Source organism: Sciurus carolinensis, chromosome 5 (assembly GCF_902686445.1).
Source record: "Sciurus carolinensis chromosome 5, mSciCar1.2, whole genome shotgun sequence".
In the NCBI taxonomy this organism is placed as follows: Eukaryota; Metazoa; Chordata; class Mammalia; order Rodentia; family Sciuridae; genus Sciurus; species Sciurus carolinensis.
In genome coordinates, this window is record NC_062217.1 from 13,770,656 (window position 1) to 13,787,642 (window position 16,987).

At 42.1% G+C, this 16,987-nt stretch overlaps 1 protein-coding gene across 3 annotated transcripts; it reads left to right on the plus strand.

Annotated features, from left to right (window-relative positions):
• The first annotated feature begins 9,769 nt into the window (after positions 1-9,769).
• Positions 9,770-16,698, plus strand: Oxgr1 (oxoglutarate receptor 1). 3 transcript variants are annotated; one of them, XM_047554065.1, is made up of 2 exons: positions 9,770-9,800; positions 14,828-16,698. In XM_047554065.1, the coding sequence occupies exon 2, from the start codon at positions 14,828-14,830 to the stop codon at positions 15,854-15,856; it is 1,029 nt and encodes a 342-aa protein (XP_047410021.1). In that variant the 5' UTR covers positions 9,770-9,800; the 3' UTR covers positions 15,857-16,698. The 3 variants fall into 3 exon arrangements, with proteins under 3 accessions (XP_047410021.1, XP_047410023.1, XP_047410020.1); XM_047554067.1 differs by lacking the exon at positions 9,770-9,800 and adding an exon at positions 10,295-10,517; XM_047554064.1 differs by lacking the exon at positions 9,770-9,800 and adding an exon at positions 10,295-10,489.
• The last annotated feature ends 289 nt before the right edge of the window (positions 16,699-16,987 follow it).

The window sequence follows — 16,987 nt, forward strand, 5'->3', positions numbered from 1 at the left end:
AACAATGAAGGCGAGGACTCCATCACAACCTATCTCATGTGTTACTACTGGATACTTGCACTACAATTATGACATAGAAAAAGAGGAAAAGAAGGGGGATCCATAGTTCATTCTTGATTTCTGTTTTTCCTTACTTGTCAGTAAACCAGGGATAGTACTGATAGAGTATGTATATATGAAAAAGCAAAAGAACAGCCAAGTTAGTCTCATGCATCCTTTCCGTTGTTCTGGTAAAACCAAAACAAAACACACCTGTATGAGTTTTGAAATATGGCTCATAAAACTCGGAGAATGCTTCATATAAGTTAAATGCTCCCATAAATGGTTTAAACGTGGCATGGCATCATATAAAGATAGATGACCAATTTTAACGTTGATAATTTAGAGTTTTAATTTTTCTTTAGAATGACATCAAATAATGAGTTTAAAACTCTGTGACAGATTGAGAGATTATAGAAGAAAAGGAAAAAAATCATATTTTAATGCCATTAAAGGAAAATTTCTCCTGATTTTGAAACTAGGAGACCCAGATTGTCATTTTGCACAGGGTCCTGTAAATAATATAGCTGACCCTGCTCAAGCAGTAATGAGTGCATAGGTATGTGGGGTAGAGACAGTGTCCACTCCGGGGCTTCATGGTGGGACACAACGTGGACAGAGCGCCAACTCTTTCACAGGGAAAGTGACTGATGGCCCTGGGTACAGAACCTGATGAAAACCCAGCACCCCCGGAGCTGTTCTTTTATCATAATTGGTCTGGAAGGTCAGTTATTCAGAGAACAGTCCTGCGACACTCCTTCCATCCTTACACACGGTCACACTCACTGGCGGCTACCCCCTGGGAATCACTGTGACAACCACAGAGAGCAAAGAAAACCAGATTTTAAAGGAGTTCTGAGGGATCAGAGTACTGGTATACCTTTATCAAATAAATAGATAATAAAACTACCAAATATGGGTGTATAACACTTTGAGATGACAGTGACCTATTTGCCCCTAGTTAAAAATAAAATAAACAGAGAACTAGGATATAAAGACTCAAAAGGCTTCTAAAGGGCCAGAGAGGTTTGCAGAGGCCAGGAATAGACCACCTCTGAATATGGAGGACAAGGGAGTGAGTTGCTCTGTTCTCCAAGCCCTGATGAGCCAAATGGAGCATACGTTGCACCTTCCGAGATCACTAGACAGTTGTGAGAATTTAACCAGGGTCTGTATACAGTTATACTCGCAATTTGGATTAAAGTAGGATTTACAACTTAAAAGGATTTTTTAAAATTCCAATTTAATGAAATATCAATTTGGTATAATGAGGAAGGGAGGAACAAATAAACAGCTTAACGATTTTAACTAACAGTCATATATCAGCATACAAAGCAGAAAAGCACAGACTCCTGAGGATTGTCTATGAGAAGCCGAGAAAGGAATAAATAGCTAACATAATTAAATTACTAGTGTTTTTATTGTTTCTAAAAGCGAGGGCTCAGGCAAGCTACTCTAAGATTAAACCCGATGCTATCTTTACATTTTGCTTCTATCAAGTTCCATTTCAATCTCCTCTTTTTCACATCAGCTGGTCCACATCCAAACCCTGTCCATCACAGAGATGAACTTGTCTGGTTTATTGTTCATAAACCCCAGGCTAGTTGAAAACTATTTTGGGTTTCTTACTCAAATCAGATTTCAACTTCGATTTTTCAAAGGTTAATAGGTTAGTACAGTGGCCCTGTTGTGTCAACAGAGCCCTAGAAAAAAATTAATCATGAAAACCATACAAAAGGTCAAAAGGAAGAAATTGGAAATGCTACAACAAAGAAATCACAGAACCTATTATGTGTGTTTCTAAGGCATTTCAATTCAAATGCAGAGGCATGACAAAGAAAATATGATATTGCCCAGTTGTGGATGCTGAAAGGGAAAAGTGACATAAGATATTACCAGGGAAAAGAGACACCTTTCAGCAGGTCTCTAAAAATGCTCATGAAAGAGGAAATGTCCTAGTGGAAGAAGGAAAGGAATCTCTGTCTACATTGTATTTTTTTTTTTTTTAATGTTAGGTGAAGTTCATGTAGTCAGCTTTGGCTCCTATAGAAAATGTAAACATAACTTCCAAAAGCCTGTGTTCAATGTTCCATTCACATGAGGATAGAACAAGGAAGTGTTCAAAGTTGAGAGCATTGCTAGAACAAATTTTTTTTTTTTCTATTCACTTCCACCTCCATCATCTACTCCTGGTCATTAGAGATGCCACTTAGGGCTCACAAAAGTCACAAGCTGCATTATGGAAAGGGGAAGAATATGGGGGTAGTTTTACATGGTAGGGATCTGTATGCATGCCTGTCAGAAGGAGGGTCTTTATGGTAAAGAGAAAGATAATGTTAGTGTGATCTACTGGCATTAGTACAGCTTCCTTATGCTGGTAGTAGACTTGACATTTACCCCTGACTCGCTGACTTGCATTAAGTAAGTAGTGTTGAGGGAACCTATATGATTTTGTCCAAAATTCTTATTATAGTTTCAAATATCCAAAAAAGAAAACAAGGAAATAAAACCTCAACCACAAAAGTAAACATCAGAAGATGAAAACCTGAACAAATAACTGAAATACAATATGTAATTCATGTCACCCCACACATAAAGAATAGAATAGGAAGGCTTAATCCTTGAGATAAAACAAATAGTTTATTTCTGACATTTCCTAAGATCTTCTTGTTTCTTTGTAGAAACTTGCTAATAAAATATCTGAACCAAATACCTGCCCAACAGAAAACCTAGTGGACGGCAAAGTGCTAAACACTTTTGACAGCTTTTATTACCCTGGCCTGCTCAAATACTCCCAGTGGCTCCCCAGGGCCTATGTAATTAGATACTAAGACAAAATCTGTCTTAGTTATCTATTTTGTATAACAAATTACCAGCAACTTGGTAGCTTGAAACAACACACATTTATTATCTTCTGGTTTCTGTGAGTCCAAGGTTAGGAGTCCAAGCACAACTTAGCTACTCTTCTGCCCAGAGTCTCACCAGACTGCTGGCAAGGTCGGCATTCCTATTAGAGGCTCAATGTGGAGGGATCCATTTTGAAACTCCTTCAGGTTGTTGGCAGAAATCATTTCCTTACAGACTGAAGGTTTCATGACAGCTAGATTCTTGTGGCCAGAATTGAGAGAGCACTTACTATCTCCACAGCAGATCCCTCCCTGTTCTATGGTTTAGAATTACCTATCTCTACTACTCTCCTAGATGGACTATTTTGGGGGGAAAATTTCCAGGCAAAAGGGACTTCATGCAATTACCTAAGCATTTCTTTCAATTCTTAGCCTTCTGTTTTGGCAGAAGCTGACTCCCTTTCTGGAATTCCTTCTTAACAATGTCTCCATTTGTCGAAAGCCTAACTAATGTCCCTCTCAAATATATGCTACATTTCTTGGAAATTTCACATTTTGCTAACATTTCTCATGAAAAGGGTCAGTCCTGCCCACCTATTTTTGTTGTTCGTTTTAGAACATTCATCATTAAGAATAGTAGAGTGAAACAGACCTTAGTACCTCCTGGACATAGATGATGCATGACGCACGTGATCCTACAATATGCACAATCAGAAAAGATGTGAAATCACACTCCATTTATGTATGATCTATCAAAATGTATAAATGCATTCTACTGTCAAGTACAACTAATTAGAACAAACAAAAGAATTAATTAAAAAAAAAAGAGGCACTGGCTTCTGCCCAAAGGCACATCCCCAAGGATCACTCATCCATGGATGGACACCCAAACTCCAGGCTGTTCCTTACTTCATCACTCCTGTCCTTTCCTGGGATTTCTCAGGCTTGTTTTCACAAGGCAGCTGTGCATCCTGTCTTGCTTTGATGAGGACATCCGTCTATTCTGGTCTTCATGTGATTGATCTTCCAAATACTGTCTCTACTCCAAGTTAGAGCTGCCCTTGCCTGCTATGAATTGCCCTCCTTTGAACCACTTTCCCTCCTCTAGCACTCTCTGTCTCACCCTCATCTGGTCCCGTTGTTCAGGACACACCCTAACTATAAGGTATGGGAATCAACTGGAGGAAATTAATATAGATGCCAATCCTCAGGCTTTGTTCTTGAAATGTGTATCAGCAGCTCTGATGTGGACCCTTAGCATGCACACTTTCCTCAAGGACCAGAGAGGGTCTGATGCAGACCATCCATGCCCACATCTTGAGAAGCAAGAGTTGTACCTATTTAACCTCATCTTATAATTTCGAACCCTTATCGGTGTTCTCAGGATTCCTTCTCTATGGTCATCTCCCTGACTCCCAGCAGATGATTTAGCGCAGTGGTTCTCAAACATTCCTTAATATCACAGTCACCTGGCAGGCCTTTAGAAACCCCAATACACAATCCACTTCCCATTCCAATTAAGTCAGATCTTTTTTTAGGAGTTAATTAATTTTTAATCAAGATAAAATTACATACAGTAAATGCACAAATATGAAGTATCTAGTTCAGTGAGTATTGACAAATGTCCTCACATCACCAATACTACTTGTAATCAAGATGTCAGACATTTACATCACCCAAAAAGTTTTCTCTTGTCCTTTCTGGTGACCATAATAGTTAAGTTTCTTCTATTCTAAAAAACAATACATTTAAAGCCTTCCTTTAAACATGTCCACCATCAAGCTACATCCTTATTTCTTTGTTCCTATTATTGCTAACAAATTTTAACTTCCCATATTTATCCTTCACCCTATTGCACAAACTAGTTCTACCATGTGACTGACTTTTTCCAAGATCACCAATAATTTCTTACCCAATTCAACCTTTTCAGTTTAGTTTTCATTTTGTTAATTTCTTGCCCACACTTTGTCCACATTTCTTTTCAGATGTTCAACTCACTGGAGAGAGACCAGTGATCTTGGTCTTCTGAAATCTAAAGAACTCAGAATTATTTAAGATAAGTAAGGAATAAGATTCTTAGTTCTAGTAATTGCCTAATACTGTAGGTAATCATCCTTGCCTTCAATATGTTGTACCTGTTTAAGGAACTGTGTGATGCCCAAAGAGGAGACTATGAACGCTTTCTCTGGAGGTATGGGTGATCTTGTTCAATGCCAAGACTCAAGTTTATGAGACTATTGTAGCTTTTAAAATCATTTAAGAACTTAAAGTGAATAAATGCAATATTGTATGGTACGAACTTTACTTGTTGTTTACTTGTTGAATTCAGAGGAGAAACAAGTATTTCTGGGCAAATAGAGTATTTAATTAAATTTTAAAGAAATTATAAGATTCAAATCAGGGCAGTCCAAGCAGGAGACTTTCCCTGGGAAAGGTGAAGAGATCAATTTCTTGAGGAATCTCTCTCTTCCCTGACTTCTTTAGACTCCTTTTCTAGGCTACATTTTCTTCAGTCTTTCCTGCCTGTGTTGGTCACTACCCTTCACCCCCTGGTGCCTCCTGAGCAGACGGGCACTCCTGTCTTTGACTCTTATCCTCCTGCCCAGCTCTGCCAACTGCCTGACTTTTTATGTGCTTCTAGAAAATCCTAGTACTATCTCTCAAACCATGCTGCAGGTGGATCTAAATAGACCTCTAACCAACATCTTCCCCAGGGACTTTTAAATTGTCCAGAAGAGAGCCCTTTTGAAAGTGTCCACGATGACACGTCATTTTGAAAACATATTAAAAAGCACTGGATGATGTTCACACAGAAGTATAGCAAGTGACTCACACTGGCACAGCAGTAACATACTTGTGTTGTTTAATAAACAAATCTTGAAGTTTCTCCTAGAGTTTTACAACTAAGATCAACTAAGATCCCTTTAATCTGGAATTGGCCTTGGAGAGTGATTTATCCAACCACTGCTTTTCCTTCATGGTCTCAAAGGTGCCTGAAAGGGAATCTCCTTTTCCGTCTAATTGAGTTGCTTTCAAAATTAAAATTTGAACCTCACACTCTGCTACTGTGGTACTGTGTCCCTCCGCAGTACCATAATGTCTTCCTCCTCATCAAAGAAATATTGTAGGGATTTGGAAACTAGAATAATAATTCTAGTTTCCAGTAGAGTGTAGATCAAAACCTGGCTTGATTTCATCAGTATACCTTCACTGAGAAATTCATCTTAAGGGCATTAGAGAATAAGTTAGCTTTTGTTTTTAAAAAAATAATCAAGGCATCTCATGATATCATGTGGTATGATATTATATTATGATATAATCATATCATGTTATGACTAAAGTTACAAAAAGTAGAACATGCTATAAATGACTAGGAGTGGCAAAGTCAGCCATAGCTGGAACAGTGGAAATGGACTTCATGATCATCCAAAGTTTGGGTAACGATGACCAAGGGAGAGAGAAACAGAATGGTCCACATTCAGACTATTGTTCCCTTCTCAATAAAACTGAATGAGAGTTATGATTTTTTTCTAATATCTTATTTCTTCCCCCTGCCAACCAAGTTAATGGCTTTTGGGAGAATGCTACCTGATGCTGCCTTCTGTGCAGTATTTCACGGGACTCTTTACAGCAGGAGACCCTAAGATGTCAGTGCTTCTTAATTAGAGAGGTTTTGAGTTTATTGATCATCATGAAGATAAACCTCATCCCTCGCTTCAAAGGTGCAATCGCAGCACAGGACAGGTGCCACCTGCCGCTTGAGTGGTTTTGAGTTCCGGTGCCAAGATCCTGTTCCACTGGGTGCTCGCTTTGAAGAAGAAAGTGCATTTCTGCATTAGGCAAGAGACCAGTTACATAAGGTCTTCACTTCAAGTTGTTGAAGGGTAGCCTCAAGGTCCCAAGTTTGAAGTTTAGTGTACAGTCTCAAAGAGTTAAATCATTTTCTAATGCAAGTTGTCTTAAGGACATATTTATTTTCTTTCTGTAGAGATTGTTCAATTTCTATATTGGGAGTTATACTCCTTGTACATATATGTATGTATATATATAAAAAAAAAAAAGCCAGCCTCAGCAACTTAACAAGACCCTAAGCCAAAAACAAAAACAAAAACAAAACCGAAAAACCAAAAAAATGAAAAAACGGGGCTGGGGATATAGCTCAGTTGGTAGAGTGCTTGCCTTGCAAGCACAAGGCCCTGGGTTCAAACCCCAGTACTGAAAAAAAAAAAATATATATATATATAGATAGATATAGGGGAGTATTTTTATTTTTTTCCCCTGCAAAGCACTAGAGCAATGGTAGGAATTTTGAATTATAACAAGCAATGTGTACAGGTAAACAATAAAATGTAAAAATACAATTAGTTCATAGTAATCATGTTGGTGGAACCAATTTAGTGTATTGAATTATGGCAATTTTATGTCTGACCAATGGTTTCCATGGATTGGCCCAGCTACTTCCAGATGGGGGATGTGGGGAAAACAGAGGGCTTGGTCAAGCTTTAGTTTTACACAGGTTTGACCTTAGGCTTGTCATTTGAACTTCTCTAATTCTCAATGTCCTTTGTAAAGCTAGACCAGGAGACTACATTTAGAAAAACAACTTCTTATAAATTGTCATTAAAATATGCCAAACATAAAATTTAATGTTTTTTTTTTTTTTTTGGTGGGAGTACCAGGGATTGAACTCAGGTACACTCACACTCAGCCACTGAGCCACATCCCCAGTCCTGTTTTGTATTTTAATATTTAGAGACAGGATCTCACTGAGTTGCTTAGCACCTCGCTTTTGCTGAGACTGGCTTTGAACTTGTGATCCTCCTGCCTCAGCCTCCTGAGCCGCTGGGATTACAGGATTGTGCCATTGTGCCCAGCAAAATTTAATATCTTAATCATTTAATGACAGTAAGCACATCCGCACTGCTATGCACTGTCACCACCACCTGTCCAGAGGAGCTTTCATCTTGCACACCTGAAACTCCATACTCATTAACCAAGTACCCCCATGACCCTCTTCCCAGCAACTGGAAACCCTCACTCTACTTCCTGTCTCTATGACTCTGACAACTGTAGGAACCTTGTCCAAGCAGAATCGTACAGTATATGTCTTTTGGGACTGAATTATTTCATTCAGTGCAATGTACTCAGGTTCATCCATGTTGTACCATGTGTCAAATTGCTTTCCTTTTTAAGGTTGACTAGTATTTCATTGTATGTATACATCACATTCGGTTTATCCATTCATCCATTGATGGATGCTTGGTTGCTTCCCCCTTCTGCCTATTGTGAACAATGTTGCTATGAACTTGGCTATGCAAATATCTCTCTGAATCTCTGCTTTCAATTCTTTAGTTCAAAATGGAATTGCTGGACATAATTACATTTTTAATTTTTAGAGGAAGCATTGTACTGTTTTTGCAGTATTTGTACCATTTTGCATTTCCAGGAATTGCCACTTTAAAATGTCTCTTCCACATCTAAAATTCTAGGACCCAATACTTGTTTTTAAATAATCTAATTTTTAGGCTACTATCTCTTTTCCTGCAAATTCTATTCACCATAGAAAAATGTCCACGAGTTTTACTCCGAGAGGCTTTTCTGATCACTCTTTTCTCTACATGAGTTCTGACCCTGTAGCATCCACATTTACCAGCATCTGACCCTAATCTCATTTTTAATTTATTTATTTTTCTCTAGGGCATTAGTTCTTGAAAGGCATAGACTTTGTGCTATTCTTCACTACCCCTTCAATACCTGAGCAGTATAATCATGTAGTGATGTCTGATGAATGAATGTATAGGTTGGGACAAAATAGGGTCAAATCATTCAAAGTGATGATGAAGTGATTAAAAACAGTAAAACAGAGTAATTTGTCCAACAATGCAAAATATTTCCCCAGAAAGGTTGACTTAAAATAATCGTAAGGGTGATAATAACCCTAATACCTGATACAGGGCTGTGCCACTCATCCACTTGGGTGAAATCTTCTCAGCTGGGCCCTGGGATACCTGGTTTAGCATCCTTGCTCCTGCTGGTGGCATTATCAGAGAATGGACTCCATTTTAGTTTTTAGAGGATCTGTTGTACTATTTTCCCAACGGCACTTGGGCCGTTTTGCATTTCCAGGAATAGATATTTTTAAATGTCCCTTCCAAATCTAAAATTCTAGGACCCGATACTTGTTTCTAGGTAAGCTGATCGTTAGGACCATTTCCTTGTTTCCTGGACTCTAGGAGAGGGTGCCTTCAACACACCTCCAGGACGAAGCACAGAGCTGGCTTCTCTGCACACCCGTGTAGCCTCCGAAGGTGGAAGAGACCTTGGAAGTCACAGCCTTGGGCCCTGGGGTGTTGACTGTTGCAGCTGAGTTTCGGAGAAGGGAAGGTGCTATTCCCAAGTCATGTGGGGACTGCGCTACTTCCTAGATCTGGAGAATCCAAAGGTAAGCCTCTTCCCACACTGGAAGAAAGGATCTGAAGCCACCTGGAGAGGTGGGGGGCAGGACTGTAAGCGGATGCCCCGAAAGGACCCCGCTCAGTAAGTTACTTCCATCCCGTGCCAAATAAGAGGCCCAGGACCGCGACCCTACTGGGGCAAGCACCCTTCTTCCAGGCTGGGTTTGCACCTCCGATGATAACACTCCCGTTGGGGCAGTTTCACGCCAACCGGGGCGGAGGACGTCCTGAGACCCCAGGAGTGGAAGCTGCTGTCCCCAAGCCCCCTCGAAAGCGGGCGGGAGAGGAGGCTGCCCGCCACTCTGCCGGGGCGGGGACGCGAGCGCGCACCTGGTTGCAGGACCGGGACGGGGGGAGGGGCCGAGGTGGTGCCCAGGCTCTGCCGGGGCGCCTCTGCCCGCACCGTCGCGGCCGGACTGCGATCGCCACGCCGGGCGTCCGCCGGGCCCAGGGCTGCCAGGTGAGCCGAGCGCGACCCGGGAGCCGGGCGGAGGAAGCGGGTGCTGGGGACCCCGCGCCGTCCCAGAGCGCGGCCGGGTGCCAGGCGGGTCCCTGTGGCAGGACCGCGGGCTGGGCAGAGCAGCAACTCCTCCCCATGGCGTCTTCTCTGGGAGGCAGCAGGGACCTAGATCCGGGAGGACGGCTGGGGTGCACTTAGAGAGAAAAAGCCAGGGTCTCATGGTCCTGGAGAAGTGCCGGACTAGCTAGCGCTTCTCAGTTTTTTCCAACATGAAGTGTGGGGTCTTTGGCGGATGGCTACTTTGGGGAACCAACCGACCTCATATTTGGAATTGGTCGCCTCCCTCCCGTATGCAGATTGAGAGAAGAGCCTGGGGCACCTAGAAGGGGTAGAGAGGGAACCTCATGTTCACCCAGTCACACATTTTCTAGGGTAAGAACTGCTGTTTCCACCTGCATGGAATCAACTTAGTGTGCAAATATGTAGACTGGAGACACGATGAGTCTTCGCGAAAGAAAGGTCGCTGTAGTCTCCTCCCAGCAACCCAAAGCGACCTCAGCTGATGAGCTTCCAAGGACTGGAGGAAGTGAAGGATGTGTACGAAGTGTATACCTCCTAGTCTAATGGCAGCTTGGGATAAGGGAGCCCGCTGTGAACTGGGCATTGGAGCAGCACCGGGAATGTCCATGGTGAGAGGGGAGACGGGGACTCCAAGAGGTGGGTGTTGGATAAATAGTTTACTGCAAAGCTAACAGACACCCTAGAACGATCTCATTTCATCAGTAGCTCCACGGAATGGGCAGGAGACCCTGTGGAGTTGGAGAGGTAGGTACAAGCTGATCCTCAAATAGATTCTACTTCGGATTCTGCCTTCTTTAGCCAGCTCCTGGGATTACCAATCTGTGAGGCGAGCTGTCATTAGGACAGGGGTTCCCAAACTGGGCATTCTCAAACACTGACTCCTGCAGCTAGCCTCAAAGGATCCTAATCTCTCCCCAACTTCAATGGAAAAGATATGAGACTTAAATGATGTTTTTTCTTCATAAAGCCCCATACCTTTGGTGTTTGCTTGTATTCACAGGCATCTAGTTTGGTTAACATTCACTACTGGGTAATGTTGAAGCTCAGGACATCAATATTTTCAGTATATAGAGAGCCCATTAATCCTAGGTGGTCTGTACTCTCCTCAAGTTCGAGAACCTCTATTGCCGCAAAACACAGGGAACTCCCCTGGGGCTGTGGCACGTTATTATTTAATGTCCTCGAAATTTAACTGATTTGTTTGTGGGTTGGGCATTCTGGGTCACTGCGGTGAATGACAGGACCCAGGAATGAGGGAGAAAGGAAACTGCTTCACCCTACCTTTCCTACTGCACAGACTGGTTTTTGTGTTTTGTTCTTAACATCACACATATTTTGTAAACTCAGACCACACCTTTGGTGAGGTTATGGAAGAGAGCTTAAATTTCTCAGTCAATCTCTTTTCCCTTCCAATTGGTTAGTCATTCTCCATTAAATTCCAAGTTGAACTGTTGTTTTTTAAAACAATAAGGTGGTTGTTTCTACCTACAACCTGCCTTTTCCTGAAGTGATTATTGTTAAAAAGGTCCTCACAACAAGGCCGAGGTTTTATTTGGTAATGACAGGAGTTGTAATTTTGATCCTTACTCTAAGTCATTAAGGAAACAAACTCTGGTTTTTGTTTTGTTATTGAATTACAGCTATGGCTGCCTTGGCCTATCAGCACAGAAAGCCTTTTGCTGATGTTACAGATTGTTCTTTAATGTATTCAGCCCCTTCCGAATATCGTCCCCTGGGTAGTATGAGGCGACTTGTGTTTCTGCTTTCAAGACAGAAAGCACTTTCAAGACCTACAGCAGCTTGGGCTGGAGTTCTCTCCTCTTCTCTCCCTCTCACATCTCTTTAAGCCAAGTCGCAATTAGAATGAGATATTCTGGAAGAGTCCTTTGGTCCTTACCAAAAGAATCCTCACCTCTTTGAGGTGAAGTGGCCTCTGACATCCTCAGAGCTGACTTTGTGAGATGGGGCTCCAGGGACTCCATGACTATGACTCTTTCTTTCAGGTTTATGTTGCTGCCTTGCTTGGTGCAGGATCCCATGGAAGGCATTTGGCCAAGGGAGAGGCTGCCCCACATGGGTTCCTGGACTCAGTGCGCTATTGTTGGTGGGGGTCTGACTCCTGTCACCTCCAGTGCTGTGAAGGTGCTAGTTCTGTGCATAGGCTTCCACTTACAGGAAGTTAACTCAACAAGAAACCCTCACATTCACCATTGCATGGTCCCAGGGAGCCTATCCCCTGAGCATCCTAACAGTGGCAGAGGCAAGGCCCGTGTCCCTGACCTATTCTTTCCCCAGTTCATAGAGAATAAGAGTAATGAATCTGGACATGCATTCCATCCTGCACCCTAAGATCTGGAGGAGTATGCTTAAGGCCAGTCAACAGGACAGGAGGACTCTATCAATTTCAGATTCATTAGTTTGGGCCAGCCTGAAACATATCTTGGCACTACGCTAAGGAAATGCTTGATAGTGTAGATTTAGATCAGATAATAGCAATAATAACAGGAAATACTGAGAAAGCACAGTCAGGAGCCAGGCACCCCTCTCCACTCCATGTTTCAATTAGTTAAATCATTTAATCTCCTCTCAACCCAGGGAAGTAGGTATTATTGGCATTTAGCCCTAGGTCACAGTCGCAGTGCGTATGCCTGGAGCTCTCCTGGGTCAATGCCCAGCTCCTCTTCATTACTGTGGGGCACTGTTGCCTCCTCACTGGGAGAGGCGGCCAGTCCTGGAGACAGTCACATCTAATCCTCATCTGTTGTGAGGATTAGGTCAATTTAAATTAGAGTAGTGCTTTCTACAAAGGAGGCACTCTTATCCTCTTTTGTGGCTTCGTCTCCCAGTGCCCCTTAACAGAGTAGCCAGGCTGGGTACTAAGGTCCAGGACCTCCTGCACTCTGCCATCTCTCGGTGCCTTTGCATAGTCTGCTGTTCCCTTTGCATAGAATGCCTTTCCCATCCTTGATTAGAAAAATCCTTCCTCTTGATAAATTCAGCTTAAATGTTCCCACCTCAGTGACTTTCCTTTAGTGACCCTTCTTGTTCTCCAGGTTACCGCTATCTCTCTTTTTTTTTTTTTTTTTTGTGATATCAGTATCCTCGTGTCATTCATCATCTATCAAATGGCTTAATGATTAACAGCTACTTAACCTTTATTGAGCTCATTATGTGCCTCGGAATGCGCCAAGTGTTTTTCTTGTTATTTTACAAAATATGTTGACAGCTCCATGTGGTAGGGTTATATTTTGTTAAAATAATTTTCTGTGTCCTTCTCCCCCAGTGAAGTTTTGATAGTGGCTTACCCATCCTTCTGTGTTATTCATTTGTTATCTCTAAGACCTGGCAGAGTGCCTAATTAATACACGGTGGGTGCCTCATGAGTGTGTAAGTGGATGTATTTTACCAACAGCTATTTGATTTCATTATAATTAAGTAACTCTTTTAAATAATCTTCATGCTTTAGTCATTGCAGAAACTCACTGTTAAAATTTTAGAAAAACACTGAGAATCCAAATTAAGGAAGTTAAAATTGCACTCCTCCCAGCCCTAGAGAGCATGAGCAATCCATTGAAGGACACAGAGCTACTAAATGGCCAAATCCAACATTAAGATCAGTCCGTCCGGCTCCAGAGCCCAAGCTGGACTACACAGCTAATCCCACCCTCCAGTCGCACCCACCCACCCACACAAATGAATACATTAGAGTTGCTGTTAAAACAGATTAGAAGAACTGAAATTTGAAGTTGAATCTTTCACACATATAATGTTGCAGTGCATCAAAAATTCAGATTTCAGAAATTCACAGTATTCAGTCTTTTCACATTTTCACACTTCCTGTTCGCTGAGTTACTGAGGATCATCCTGGTTGTTTTAGTCAGCTTTTTCACTGCTGTGACTAAAAGATATGACCAGAACAATTTTAGAGGAGGAAAGTTTATCTGAGCGCTCCTGGTTCAGAGGTCTCAGTCCATAAAAGGCTGGCTCCAATCCTCAGGACTCAAGGGAGGCAGAATATCATGGCGGAAGAGTGTGAGAGAGGGACGTGGTTCACCTGATGAGCAGGAAGCAGAGAGAGACTCCACTCTCCAGACACAAAAATATATACCCCAAAGGCATGCTCCCAATGACCCACCTCCTCCAGCCACACCCTACCTGCCTTCAGTTCCCACTCAGTCAATCCCATCAGGGGAATTAATCTACTGATTGGGTTAAGGCTCTCAAAACTCAATTATTTTTCCTCTAAACCTTCTTGTATTGTCTCATACACGAACTTTTGGGGTACACCTCACATCCAAACCATAACACTGGTGAAAACCAATAAAAAATAGATTGAGAGCTCAAAGAGGTAAGTTAGAAGGAGAACGGCTTTGAAGTCAGAAGACCATGGGGTTGAATCCCTGCTAAGCCACCACAAGTGTTACCAGGGAGAAGCCGCAAAACTTCCCTTGGTCTTAGTGTCTTCTGTAAAAGAGAGATAATAAGAAACGCTTTGCAACATTTCAAGAAGTTACAGGTAATGTGGGAGAAGTGCATTGGATTTGATGAATGGTAGGCCCTGTTGCTGGGTCTCCAGTGGTAATAGCCATGCCCCATGACTTGCCAAACAGTAGCCTTGACAGATTATTTTCCACAGTTACGTGTGGTTTCTTTCCCAATCCTTCACTTTAATTCTCATGGCAATTTAACTTTTATATTATTATTAGATGCCTTTAGTAACGTGCCTCACAGTCAGTTTCTCCGAAATTCATTCTCTTCTCCACAGGGCCTCTTTTGAGATTAAAGAGAAAAAACGTGGCAAATTTAGGGCGTTAAGAGCAATTTTCATTTAAAACTCGATCATTGTTTTCACCCCCTCTCATTAACGGGCTCTGTTTTCCCTTCTCAGCCAGTTACTCCTTATTTCATTCATATTGCTCAACCCAACCCTCTTGTTTCCTTGCAAGATGAAAGAAGACAACCAGAATGAACCACCGGATGGTTTAGCAAACGCTTCCGACTTCCCCGATTATGCAGCTACTTTTGGAAATTGCACCGATGAAAAAAACTCACTCAAGATGCACTATCTTCCTGTTATTTATAGCATCATCTTTCTGGTAGGCTTCCCGGGGAACGCAGTAGCCATCTCCACTTACATTTTCAAAATGCGGCCCTGGAAAAGCAGCACCATCATCATGCTGAACCTGGCCTGCACCGACTTGCTGTACCTCACCAGCCTCCCTTTCCTGATCCACTACTACGCTAGCGGGGAAAACTGGATCTTCGGGGAGTTCATGTGCAAGTTCATCCGCTTCGGCTTCCACTTTAACCTGTACAGCAGCATCCTCTTCCTCACCTGTTTCAGCATCTTCCGTTACATCGTGATCATCCACCCAATGAGCTGCTTTTCCATTCACAAAACTCGCTGGACAGTGGTAGCCTGTGCTGTGGTGTGGATCATTTCGCTGGTGGCTGTCATGCCCATGACCTTCCTGATCACATCCACCAACATCACCAATCGATCCGCCTGTCTTGACCTCACCAGTTCAGATGACCTTACCACTATCAAGTGGTACAATCTAATTTTGACTGCCACCACCTTCTGCCTCCCCTTGGTGATAGTGACACTTTGCTATACGACAATTATCAACACCCTAACCCACGGACCTCAGACTCAGAGCTGCCTTAAACAGAAAGCTCGAAGGCTGACCATTCTGCTCCTGCTCGTATTTTATATATGCTTTTTACCCTTCCATGTCTTGAGGGTCATTCGGATCGAATCACGCCTGCTTTCAATCAGCTGCTCCATCGAGAATCACATCCACGAAGCTTACATCGTCTCTAGACCCTTAGCTGCTCTGAACACCTTTGGTAACCTGTTACTGTACGTGGTGGTCAGCAACAACTTCCAGCAGGCCATCTGCTCAATAGTGAGGTGCAAAGAGAGCGGGGATCTCGAGCAGGCAAAGAAAGTCAGTTGTTCAAACAACCCTTGAAATATTTCATATACTCCACCAAAAATAGAATCCTGTTGACGATTTACCTATTACTTCTGAGAAGCCCAGAATATCCCCTTCAATGAACTCGCAGTCAATACTGTGTATTCAGGTAATCTTGGCTAAAGCCAAGGGCTGGGCTGCTAGGAGTTCTCTGTAATCTGCTTGTTGGGGTCCTCCCATAGGTAGAAATAAGTCAGATGCATGCTTACCAGTAGAGCATTCAAACGCAGGATTGTAGATGACCGCGACTGAGGGGCATCTCAGAGAGTATCTCATTCCACCAACTTATTAGATACACGTGGAAACTAAAGTTCATATGAGTTCTCCAGATGTCTCAATCAGTGCCAAGGTAGGAAAACAAAACAAACTTTTTGCTCCTTCTTTCATGTCCTTCAAACTTTGCTTTGAGATTATTGAACTGGGTTTGTTCACTGGGTTTGGTCAGTTCTGTAAATTGAGGCAAGCCATAAGATTCCTAATATAAGATGTATATAGTACCTGCAAATAGTATCTGCAAGATATTTGGGTACTGCATCTTCATTGTTGTAGAACATCTTAAAAGTCGTTACTGGATTTTTACAACGATCATGTTGTATTCGTAATCATCAACATATCCCGGGGAGGAAGGGTTCATTTAAGGAACGGAAGTTCTTTCTAACAGCATGCATGCCTTGGGTGTTAAATCAGAACTAACACTGTTTTAATTTCTGTGGGAAAATACTCCAGGAAATATTAATTATCTTTAAATATTTTGCTCTTTTATGACTATAAACAAAATATATCATTAAAACTGTTGAATTTATTCTTCGAATTGTGTCCGTGTGTGCTTAATTATCAGTAAGTGGAAATATTTGAGACAATATCTGGTCTAGATATTTAAAGCCCTAGTGATGTGTTGATACAATAAATAAACTTACTTTAAAATATAGGCTGGTCATTTTTTTTTTTTTCTGTGAAAATGCAACTCTGTCACTCTTACATTGACATGATACTTATTTTCTCCATGGTGAGAGAACAAAAATAAGTTTACAAATCCATTGTAGAATGAGCTGTAATGCATGACTTGGGCAGAGGAAAGTGTACCATAGGAACGTCCCACGCCCTGCAGGCTTGTCTGGGTTGGTGTCT

Bases quoted from the DNA above. Each gene is read 5' to 3' on its own strand.
- Oxgr1 (XM_047554064.1), top strand. From the start codon at position 10,394: ATGTGTACGAAGTGTATACCTCCTAGTCTAATGGCAGCTTGGGATAAG. The intron at 10,490-14,827 runs GTGAGAGGGGAG...TTTCCTTGCAAG, and splicing joins CAGCACCGGGAATGTCCATG to ATGAAAGAAGACAACCAGAA.